General features: G+C 41.5%; 2 protein-coding genes across 2 annotated transcripts; one reads left to right on the forward strand and one right to left on the reverse strand.

Annotated features, from left to right (window-relative positions):
• Positions 1–352: 352 nt before the first annotated feature.
• Positions 353–7,704, reverse strand: LOC306818018 (adipose-secreted signaling protein-like). The gene is made up of 6 exons (XM_079335351.1): positions 7,477–7,704; positions 5,537–5,617; positions 4,706–4,842; positions 4,425–4,578; positions 2,606–2,728; positions 353–2,139 (listed from the first exon to the last, which is right to left on the reverse strand). Exons 2-6 carry the CDS (start codon positions 5,553–5,555, stop codon positions 2,039–2,041), a joined length of 534 nt encoding a protein of 177 aa, XP_079191477.1. The 5' UTR covers positions 5,556–5,617; positions 7,477–7,704; the 3' UTR covers positions 353–2,038.
• Positions 7,705–9,479: 1,775 nt separating this feature from the next.
• LOC306820512 (uncharacterized protein) lies at positions 9,480–11,629 on the forward strand. The gene is made up of 2 exons (XM_079338368.1): positions 9,480–10,148; positions 11,233–11,629. Exons 1-2 carry the CDS (start codon positions 9,544–9,546, stop codon positions 11,612–11,614), a joined length of 987 nt encoding a protein of 328 aa, XP_079194494.1. The 5' UTR covers positions 9,480–9,543; the 3' UTR covers positions 11,615–11,629.

The raw sequence follows: 11,629 nt of genomic DNA on the forward strand, positions 1-11,629 counted from the left end.
TGTAATAATTTATACATTTGTGGTGATTAAACATGACTATAATTATGAAGTTTGTTTGTTATCATTGATACACCTAATGTTGAAGCATTTAGACAACCCTAAAATTTCAGCTGGGCCTCTCATCTTAGATCTTAAATCTGTGTTCAATTAAAACAGAGTTTTTACTGGCTAATCCTCATCTGATTCAGTGGTACCATCAATTTCTTACAAATGGAGAACAGATAGTGGAAGTTAGTCCTATCCAAAAATATACTGTTTGCCTTGGCATAGGCTGATCGTCATGAATTCTTTTATGGTCATTTCTGTAACACAGAAATAAGAAACATCAGGACATGACAATGGACACAGGAGATTGGTTGATTCGTTGGTTTAATACGATGATATTCAACATGAAACAGAATTAATTGATTGATTGATGCAGAGTGTGATATTTTCCCATCAACCACCTCACATTTTCTTTCAAATGTAAATTGCAAAATAAACAAATAAAAAAATAAATAGTTGAGATTAGTAATTTACACTTTTGGCTACATCTTCCTTTATTTGCTGAAGTTCACGTTATTAAAACAGTTCATTAACGAACACTTCACTCTGTTGCGGCATGAAGTTAAAGGAAGAATGTGCAACATTTAAAAATAGCATAAATTCAGCCTATCCTCTGTAAAGTAAGTCATGACTGTCTACAATGAAGGAGAAGTTCGAGTCCGGCTGGCTGTGTTGTTGTCAGAGCTGTGTTTACATAGGCTCCTCCCTTTGTGTATGAAAGCTGTTTGAGTCAAGGACTAGAAAGAAGAAGGACATACTCACTGATTATTTGGACGTGACAGCCAAATAACAGTAAAGCGTTTTAGATCACGCTCATTCTGTGAGTGTAATATGCTCGCTAAAGAGTGCTAACATTTGCCTTTTAACTACAACAATACAGGCCACAGGCTATTAGCTTGAGCCAAGGACAATATATTACACAAATGTAGGGAGGTCGGAGGTGTGTCACTGGAGGAGAGCAGAGGCTTCAGTATGGCGGAGGTTTCGCCAAACAGCAGTTTCACTTGGTTTCATGCTGGTGCTCAAGGGCGACATCTACTGGATCAAAAAGTTGCACATTATTTCTTTAATTTCACGCAGACCTGATCTGAATTGAACAGTTAATTTTAAACAAACGGAAAAACATCAAGCAAGAACAGGAAGGCAAACTCCCTAAACTCTGTTTCAGCATACAGTACATTCAAACTGCTGATACAAGCAGTCATAAAACATGAAATAGGCTACATGAAGAAAGCTTAAGGTAGATTAACATAGAGTAAGATTTCCACATCTGCAAAAGATGGGTAGAAAGAAAAACATGACAACATGAGCAATAAAAAGATGAGCAACTCAAATCAAAGAGAACTTCTTATCGTTCAGACATTCGCACACTGAGGTGCCAAGAGAAGAGCGTTTTGGTGACAGAGTTGATTTAAGACATGTGAAGACGTGCATGCATTTTGAATACTTTGTGATTTCATGTTCCCCATTATACACAGCAACAGTGCAAGTCTACAGTGTACTCGATGCAAATCATAAAATAAATCACTGCACAGTTTTTTTGGAAAGACCTCCTAAAGGTAAGAAGTAGAGTGTGTGAGACAAAGCATGCCTTGGTTGTGCAGGTTTTGATTTTGTGTGGTGCAGATCATGATTTCGATTTGACAGCTTGTGTTTCGGTGTTTGTGTGTGCTGGTTCACTAAACCTCCAACAACAGAGGCTTCATGGCTGTGTTGATTAGAAAGCTGGTGGACATTTTGTTGTTGAAAAAAAAAAGTTTTTAATGCACTAACTTATTCATTAATATCTAACAACTGTGTTCAAATACCACAAGAGCATAATAAAGCACCACAGACGCCTTATTCCTCAATTAAAGGTTTCATTTTCCTTGGCACGCGCTACCCTGAATAACACTCTCTCAGATATGCAGTATATATATATATATATATATATATATATATATATATATACACACACACAGTATGTACATAATTATGAGCGTGTATCATTGCATCACATCTTCTTACGCTCGGTGCTTTGCTTCGTGAGAGCGTCTTTCATTGTACCCATGCATCGCACCCCGTCTAGCAGCACGGGAGTCCCGTGATGTGGGTCTATAAACAGAAGGAGAGAGACAGACATAGAGAGAGAGATGCAAACAGAGGGTGTGTTGTTCAGTTTCCTGGTCACTTGTTTTTGTTCAGGGTTTACACAGAAACACATTTCTTGCTTTTGATATGAGACTAAATAAAAACGAACTCTTTGTAAAACACTGTAAATAACAAGAATTGAAGATGTTTTGATTGCGTTACTCAATCCATAGACTGTAAATACTAATGGACAAAGTCTGAGTGGCATCAGGGGGGTTCGGGAGGCTCGTCGGCAGCAGCTTGCATGCTGGAAATCCTGTCTCAGCCTAACTTTTAGTTAACCTAATGACACGCTGAGAGCCGGAGCTGACAAAACATACCAATCATGTCAGCTACACGCTGGATGTGTCTTGTTGTGAGTGTGTGGTAGACGGACTAAATACTCATGAGCTGTAAATGTGTATTTAGTGATGGTAGAAGCGGTACATACCAATGACCTTGGCCTGGAATCTGACCTTCAGACTACTGTCCTTCCTCCCTTTGGTAACCAGGGTGATGTCCTCCTGCAGCACCCCCTCCTGGTGAGCCCTGTACTCACACTGGACTTTCACTCCTAAAGCAGGGAAAGAGAGATTTCATTAAACTCAACATTTTCATTCCAGTCACTTTGTGGTTAATTTGTGTGTGTGTGTGCGTGTGTGTGTGTTAGAGTCTGTTCCAGCCGAGATTTAAAAGTGATATAGAGGAAAAAATAACTAAAAATAATTAAACAGAGAGGGAGGTTGTTTTTTTTTAATCAGTCAAGGTCAGAGAAAAGTGCTGACAGGGGAGAGGTGTATTTTCTCCTCTTGTGCTTCAAATGCACTTTGAGGCATTTCGTCTCTGTGCAGGATATTGTTAAGTCAGCACTACACTAAAACCTTCAGTCCCCGGAGATGGAGGCTGCATATTCGATACACAGGCAGGCTTCATTTGGCCTCTTTAGAGGGCTCAATGTGAAGGCTGAGTTTAAGTCAAAATCCCACCTTGAATCTGTATAAGCTGCTTTTAAACTAGCTCCTTTCATTCTAATGGCAGGTATCTACAGTGTTTAGCTTTGAACGAAAGTCCGAACATCACCAAAGTCCAAAGGAATAAAAATGTTACAGAGCCGTACATCTCGGGAGACTATATGTGTAAATTCATCTCATACTCTAAGATAAAGGAAGGATGCAAACTCTGGCAATATAGTGGTGCTAACTAAGATCTAAGGGGAACACCTACATGAGGATTCCTTCTCAGGTTATCACAAGGGGCTTACACACAGCCATTTGAAGGCAGAATACTTGTGCAGCATGAATGATGAGGACAAGTCGTTCCATCCCTGATCTACCATCCGAGGTAGTCACAGATAAGGTATTGGGAATATGCTGGTGATAAATAAAGTTGGAGCTGGCAGGCCGAAATAATACAAGGAAATTTTAAGAAACCCAAGGACGTTTTACAATAGCAAAAAAAGGGGGGGCTGTAATATGAGACAGCAAGAGATAAATAAAACGAACACGAACAAACAAAATATAACACAAAGAAAGAAAAACAAAAGTGGGTGGTCAGAGGGGGGAATGCTTTTGGCTGTGTTTGAGGAGATGTTTCCAGAGATGCAGCAGTGTGGATTGTGGCAGGGAAAGAGTTCCAGAGGTCGGGGGCTGAGGCTCACAGGTTGATGTGGTGGGGCGGGGAGCAGGCCGGTGGCTGACGAGACGGGGTGCAGGGATGGATGAGGGACTTGATCTACAGCTGATCGTGAAGCTCTGGGCTCTCTCGTCCCACTCCAATATGATGTTACAGATGTGATGTGTAAGTGCAACGCTGTTATGACATCAAATCTACGTTACGGTGCTGTTGTGAAACCGCAATCTATAATAAGCTATTAAAAACTTAAAAATATAAATAGCGACTTCCTTAAGTTTTCAATCCCTTACATCAAACTTTTTAATAATTAAGGTACATCCCCATGGGTGGGATGAACCCTGATGTCCAGATGTTCATCTTCCTCACTCTGATTCCTTCCTCGCTCTATATACTTTTTAACCTTTAAGTTAATTCACCCCACAGTTACGGTAACTAAGGGCTGGGTCAATGGGGTCAATTTATCTGTCGAGGGAGAACAAAACAAGACAACAATTGCACCTGCCCCATATGAAGGAAGTCTGAGATGTGTTGTTCAAAGCGTGATAAATACACTGCAAATGGTTTTCATTGCATTTCTTCTGTTCTTCATGTTTTACACACAGCTGGTTTTGTCATAATGTTAGTTTTTTTAAACTCGCCTTCTAATGTTGAGTTTATACGGTGAATCCGGAGGGTGGCGGGTTTGCGAGATGGAGAGCAGGAAGGAAGACAGGAGAGCTCTTTTCCCACCGTGGGGACATCAGGGACGATGAAGACAATCTCATAACAGTGATGGCTCTTCAGGAAACCAGCCTAGTGAGGGAGGGGATAGTTGTTATAGTTTCATACCGTGGACAACCCACCGGAGCCTGCAAGGAACCACTGCGAAGCTGCCACACACACACGACACGCCACGAGAGCCACACACACACAGACAAACCTTGACCAAGTAGCTGCCATCCTTCTCGAGGACAGCAGTGAGAAAAGAGAGGTTTGATTGGTCATCTCTCCGTGTTGGAGAGCCGGGGGACTCATCGTCGTCAGGGAAACGCACCCCACCCGCCTTGGAGGTGGAGCCTGCAGAGACAAAGAGACGATCCAAGCAATCAGGCATGATTATGGTAAATTTCAGGATAAGAAAAATGTACAAAATAAAGGGAAGAGACAGAGTCGTAAAACTTTGGGAAAAATGTCCAGGACTTTTATCTCTGTGAGTTCCGATAGAGTCATTTAGTCTTTTTGTTTGTATTTATTATGTTTATTGTATTATTGTCGAAATGCATTACTTAAAGTTCAAGTAAGTTGCACAGAGCTGTGTGCCTTCATTTTCGGAAGCGGAAGAGCCATTTGCTGCAGAAAGTGAGAACATTTAAAGCCCCTCCCTTTCCAATGACCCATTTGTAAAGCCTTTTCTTCCTCTGAGTTTTCCTGCGATTAAATATCTGAACATAAAACCAGGCGGAACACTGCCCCCTGGTGTCTGCAGCCGGACATAACTGTATGAACGCCAAACTAGTGAAGGTCAGCACAAACACACTCAGGTTGGTATAGATTGTTTACCCTTTATCTTACTATTTTTAGCTTTAATGAATTTAAATATAGCTTGTTAATTTTTAATCTAAAAGAATATACGGTTTTTAAAAATAAGACAATGGCCAACAGTAGCTCTTTGATACATTAAAAACAAAAATAATAATAATAATGTTCAGCATCAGAGTCTGTTTTGCACACTCACACACATAGTCACACAAATCAGCCTGGACAATCTTACCTTTTCTTCCCGTTGCCATGGTGATGCAGTTAGGAATTTGGAACAGGTAGACAATATCCGAGTGATATCATCACTGACCTCCTGAGGATGGAGAGAAACAGAAAGAGACAGCATGACACATCTGCACAGGATCAGCTCATCTGGTTTACTTTTGACGAAAAAGTGGACAGGGTCAACCTGAGTGTGATACAAACTTTTAAAGTTTTCCAAATCTGGATCATCAGCCCTCTTAATGGGACTACATGCTACACACTTTGTCCACAAGGAGGCGCCAATCCACCAAAACTCAATGTTCCTCACAGTTACGTTAAAAAAAGTGAAGAGCAAAATATTACAGGCATAGAAGAGGAAAAGGTTCAAGGCCATGTGAGCGCTCTAAATCACACTTTAAAATTACGTTAAGCCACTTGTCTATGTCCTTAAAGGGACACTTCACCGGTAGACACATCATCTGTATTAACATTGGATCATATATGTAGAAATGTGAAACACATTTTGAAGTGGCTTCTTGACCGAGAAAAAGCAGAAAGTGTCTTTTTGGCTTATGTGGATGAAAGGCAACAACTCCCAGAATGCACAGCACCGCATGCCACGCCCACAGAAGCGAGGGTGCTCGACAACACATTTGTACCTCCGTTTCCTCAACTGATTCCGAGATTCCTTCCAGAAGGAATTGGCATCTTATAAATTCCTGGCAGCAAACTGACTCAATATCTGTGTCAATAAACAAACGTCCTCGTCCTCACCGCCACTGACAGGCAGGTCTTGTGCCTCGGCTGTAGCAGCCGCCTCCTGTTCCTTCATCAGTCTCAACTGCTTGTTGCTATATTGCGGCGCGTACAGAGAGAGCCACAAACATCCAATTCGAGCACAGGACCTTCAAAATCCCCTTCATCCATATTGAACCATGTCAGTTCTTCTCAGCTTTCTCCACAGAGCCTGTTAGCGTAGCTTCCAAGCAAGAGGGCAGACGTTGCTTTTATATTCTGGCAGTGAGGTCCCACCCAGTAATCAGTAATAAGTCTATAGCTTGATTAAAAACATGAGGCACTAGCGATGTAGTTTTACCCCCTCTAACCACAGAAGCCTCTGATGATGCAATATGAGGATTTTTGCGTCATCGGAGGCTCCTTTTCAGTCAAAAAAATACAGAGCTTTCCCATCTCAGGGGGAAAATGAGGGCGGGATGCATGACCATTCAAAAATACTACCAGGTTTCTAATGATACAAAGCTCAATGTAAATGGTGGAAGTATCCCTTTAAAGAACAAGTGGGGAGAGAGGGAACTTGATAATGAAATAACAACAGAAGAACAGCTAAACGTGCAAAACATAACACTCAAAAAAATTGATGGACATGGAGGGAGTTTAGGTGGAAAAGATTTAGGCGTATGATAAGACTGATGGCTCAATGACATTGATCACAAAACCTGTGAAATTATGGGCTGTTGTACCTACCTACCTACCTACCTACCTACCTACCTACCTACCTACCTACCTCCCTATCTACCTACCTACCTACCTACCTACCTACCTACCTACCTCCCTATCTACCTACCTACCTACCTACCTACCTACCTACCTACCTACCTACCTCCCTATCTACCTACCTACCTACCTACCGACCTACTTAGTTACCTACCTACCTTGGTTTTAGAGATAGGCTATATAAACATTTTGGAACCATATTTGCTTTGTCATTGTGACTGGAGTGATGGTGATTTGTGGTTGTGATTTGTGGAGAGATGAAGGAGGAACAAAAACAAACAGGCCTGATTCTCATCCATGATGACTGTCCCATAACTGTTCAGACATCTAGGCTCTCTTGAACACTAAACACAGACACACACGCCTTGTTGTCCCGCACCCTCCCTCCTGTCCTCACTGCCTCTATACGAACAGATCATCAGTCCTCGATAACATCATCACATGTGAACTTACCTCTCAGCGGAGATGTGCAGGACGTTTTCAGTGCAGCTCTGCAACCATCGCAGCAGCGGTGACACGTCGTTTGCTCTCTGTGGGCAGACACAGAAAACAGACTGTCCTTGAGATGCAGCCGCGTTGTACAACGTAGACAGAGGCGAGGATCAAACATGCTGCGTGCGCGCGCGGGCGTGGACCTTCAAAGCGGACACGCGCGAAGCTTCCCGCGAGGCAGATTATGGGACTCGGTCCTGCGATGATATCCGCGGGGTTATGGTTTCTCATTTAGTAGCCTATCAATTCCGGATTTTACAACTCACCTGCCGTTCAGTTTGAGGAGTTAGTGTAATAAGTGTGCACAAATCTATCAATCACTCACTCAGTCAGTCAATCAATCAACCAATCATTCGACCAATAAATCTTTCCACTCATCAGGTATTCCAGTCAAACTTGATTTACCAGTAGGTATATAGCATTTTACAAATAAAATCCATTGCAGTTGAAGGTGTTTTAATAAAGGGGCATGAAAAAATGATTTGTTTATTAATATGATTGCGAGACAAAAAGGCCTAATCCAATAATAATTAAATAATATAACATTAAAACAAAAGATAGACAAAACAAATATATAGAGACAAGAAATAAGAGACAAAGAAATGAAATAATAAAAGTATACACTAAAATAACGGAAAACAAGATTAACTTAATCTCTGTCTGGTATGGTCGGATTTTTTTTTTTACCATTTGAGTTGTGTGTGTTTTTCTTTTCTCCACAAGAAAATTCTGAATAAAAAGAAAAACATTAACACACTTCATTCTGTCGTCAATTCCAATATGAGTTTATGCAGACACATTTTGTTTCAAAACGGGTTAACATGTCTGCAATTTAGGAAAACAACATTTTATTTGTGTCCAAATGTTGAAATCAAAACAATACATTTCTTGTAAAACTTCAGTCTGTGGCAGCCATGCGAAGTTAAAATGACATTAAAAGTGATCTGATCTAAATAATGAACTGATGTGACTTTGGATGACCATCTTTTGAACACATTTGTCAAGTCCTGTATAAATATTTCCATCTGCTTTAAAATGAATGAATTATGTTTTCAACAATTTAATAGTTTGTTTCAGTAATACACACATGTATTTGCTTTGACTTTTTTGGTGATTTTTGTGAATTAGATTTTGCACAGAATATCAATTGATATTGAACAAATGACATTTAGACCTAATTTCTTATATTTAGATATGCTAGTTCTGAGGAGCAGTAAAACCTGGAAAACAAACCTTTGATTACACTTTATCTTCTCAAAAAAAGAAAAAAAATCCACTCATGAGCATTCATAAATCATCCGATTTTAGCCTCTTCATCAGTTAATCTCAGCACTGGTGGGTTTTTAAAAAAATATATTATTCATGAATTACTGAGCTCCATATAGCTGTCAAACAATCAATACACATGAAGTCGAAAACTCACATTTGTCTCCATTTAAGTGTTTTAGTTTTAATTGATTTATTATGAAACTCAAATGAAATGTTCAGTGTCATTGAGCAGCCAAACTGCAGCACAGACCTCATCATCAGTGTGTTTGCTGCCATCACAAAAACGTGATTTTATCACAAACTGATCATCAACAGATGTTTGTATTTACTCTGGGTCCCTGGATTAACCTCTGCAGCAGCAGAAAAATGCATTTTGACGGAGTTTGGGTGTTTTTAAGTCATTTAAAAACACATCAGAGCAGAGCTGGAGCTGGTCAGGACGGTGAATGTGTGAGGTTTGGAGGCTCCACACAGAACAATGATGGAGCAGCAGAGCTCAACATGACTTTAATATGAAGAGACACATGTCCGCTTCGAGCTCCTTCACTGTCAGCCTTCAGCACAGCTTAAACATTTAGTTTGGACTGTTTTTATCACCAACAGAAAACACAAGTGGATCCATTTTAACACGCACAGAGGATACTCGGCGTGGGGTTGAGTCTCTACGGTTCTCATGGTGTGTTTAAATGCAGCCTCGCGAGCAGGGATTCTATCAGTTAATCCACTTCCTGTGAGAGAGACACTCCGAGAGTTAGAAATATGGCAGAAGTTGCTCCAGCACCGGCACCGGCTAAAGCGGCCAAGAAGAAGGTCACCAAGGCGAAGAAGTCTTCCGGCCCCAGCGTCAGCGACCTCATCGTGACAGCTGTGTCCGAATCAAAGGAGCGGAGCGGCATGTCCACGGCCGCCATCAAGAAGGCTCTGGTCGCCGCAGGCTACGATGTGGAGAAGAACAATGCCCGCGTCAAGATCGCCATCAGGAGCCTGGTGGCTAAGGGCACTCTGATCCAGGTCAAGGGGATCGGAGCATCCGGCTCGTTCAAGCTGAACAAGAAGGCCGAGGAGAAGAAGCCCAAGAAAGCGGTAGCTAAGAAAGCCCCCGTTAAAGCCAAGAAGCCCGCAGCTAAGAAACCTGCAGCGGCCAAGAAGCCCAAGGCAGCAAAGAAACCAGCAGCCGCCAAGAAACCAGCAGCCGCTAAGAAGTCCCCAAAGAAGGCCAAGAAACCCGCAGCGAAAGCAGCAAAGAGCCCCAAGAAAGCAGCAAAGACCCCCAAGAAGACGGTGAAAAAGGCTCCAGCAGCCAAGAAGTCCCCCGCTAAGAAGGTTGCTAAACCCAAAACCAAGAAGGCAGCACCCAAGAAGAAGTGAGCTGTCAGTCAACGACCACCCAAAAAACGGCTCTTTTAAGAGCCACCCACCTCAATACAAGAGCTCATTCCTGACCGTGACATGAAATATATTTTATTATAGTTTAACATATCAAGGTTGAGTGCATACATGTTCAAATTAGTTTTACAATTAGTAATTGTATATATTTTAGAAGTATTTATCTATGGATTAATAGTGAAAGTATAAATTAGACTGGTTCAAAATAGACAGATTTAAATCTAGAGTGTATAAATTTAAGGATGGAAACTCCCCTAAATTTATTTATTCTAATTCTAACTTTCAAAATGCATCAGACCGGTGAACAAACAAAACAGTTACAATGAAGAGCTACAACGTATTCCCATTAAATATTTGGTGAAGTGACATTACCGTGAGGCTAACTCGGTATAACTTCCTTTAAGAGCAGTAGTTCAGTGGTGGTTTCGACAAAACTAAAGAGATTATATTTTTATTTATTTTACAGACGGAGAGCGAGTTATAATTATAATATATATATAAGTTTAGTTTATTCTGATAAAACTGGCGGCCCGTGACGTAGACAACGGTTTTACTCGGTTTATTGATCATTTCTTCTCCATTTCATAAGTTTAAAAAAAAAGCTTACTGTAAAATTACAAATTATAGTCAATTAAATCATAAAAACATAAGACTATAATCACGACCAACAGTCGTACTCGCTTTAGATAACACAGGGTTTCAGAGTCCAAAGCTCATTAACATACAGCTGCCTATTCGATGTGAACTTCGTACTTGTGTTATGCTAGTCTGCTTTGTAGTCAGCCTCATGGCCCAATAAATGTCTCAATGTTTGTGTTAGCAGATTATACTTTTATATCATATCAATCAATTCATGACAATTTAAGCTTTATTGCAATATTTGACGTACATCAGCACCGTCTTACCCTTCTCTTCTGCAAAACAACATCGTACATGTAAGTATTTGAATTTTGGCTCTTTTGATAGAAGTGGGTGGCCCTTAGAAGGACCTTTGGGAGTCGATGGAAAATCAGCAGGTTTACTTGGAGCTGGTGTACTTGGTGACGGCCTTGGTGCCCTCGGACACGGCGTGTTTAGCCAGCTCTCCGGGCAGCAGCAGACGGACAGCGGTCTGGATCTCCCTGGAGGTGATGGTGGAGCGCTTGTTGTAGTGAGCCAGACGGGAAGCCTCCCCGGCGATACGCTCAAAGATGTCGCTCACGAACGAGTTCATGATGCCCATGGCCTTAGAGGAGATACCGGTGTCGGGGTGGACCTGCTTCAGGACCTTGTACACGTAGATGGCATAGCTCTCCTTCCTGGTCTTTCTCCTCTTCTTGCCGCCCTTTGCGGTGGTCTTGGTGACGGCTTTCTTGGAGCCCTTCTTCGGCGCTTTCACTGGTTCAGGCATGATGATTCTTGGGAGCCCAAATGGCGCAGCGTCACTGCTTATATAAGGTCCTGATGCAGATGAAATGTG

The sequence above is a fragment of the Symphodus melops genome (assembly GCF_947650265.1).
Source record: "Symphodus melops genome assembly, chromosome: 2".
NCBI classification, from domain to species: domain Eukaryota; kingdom Metazoa; phylum Chordata; class Actinopteri; order Labriformes; family Labridae; genus Symphodus; species Symphodus melops.

Coding starts and splice junctions, on each gene's coding strand:
- LOC306818018 (XM_079335351.1), bottom strand. Junction 2,729..4,424: donor TATAAACTCAACATTAGAAG/GCGAGTTTAAAA, acceptor TCCCTGCTTTAG/GAGTGAAAGTCCAGTGTGAG. Junction 2,140..2,605: donor ATTCCAGGCCAAGGTCATTG/GTATGTACCGCT, acceptor TTCTGTTTATAG/ACCCACATCACGGGACTCCC.
- LOC306820512 (XM_079338368.1), top strand. CDS start 9,544: ATGGCAGAAGTTGCTCCAGCACCGGCACCGGCTAAAGCGGCCAAGAAG. Junction 10,149..11,232: donor AAGGCAGCACCCAAGAAGAA/GTGAGCTGTCAG, acceptor TGGTGCCCTCGG/ACACGGCGTGTTTAGCCAGC.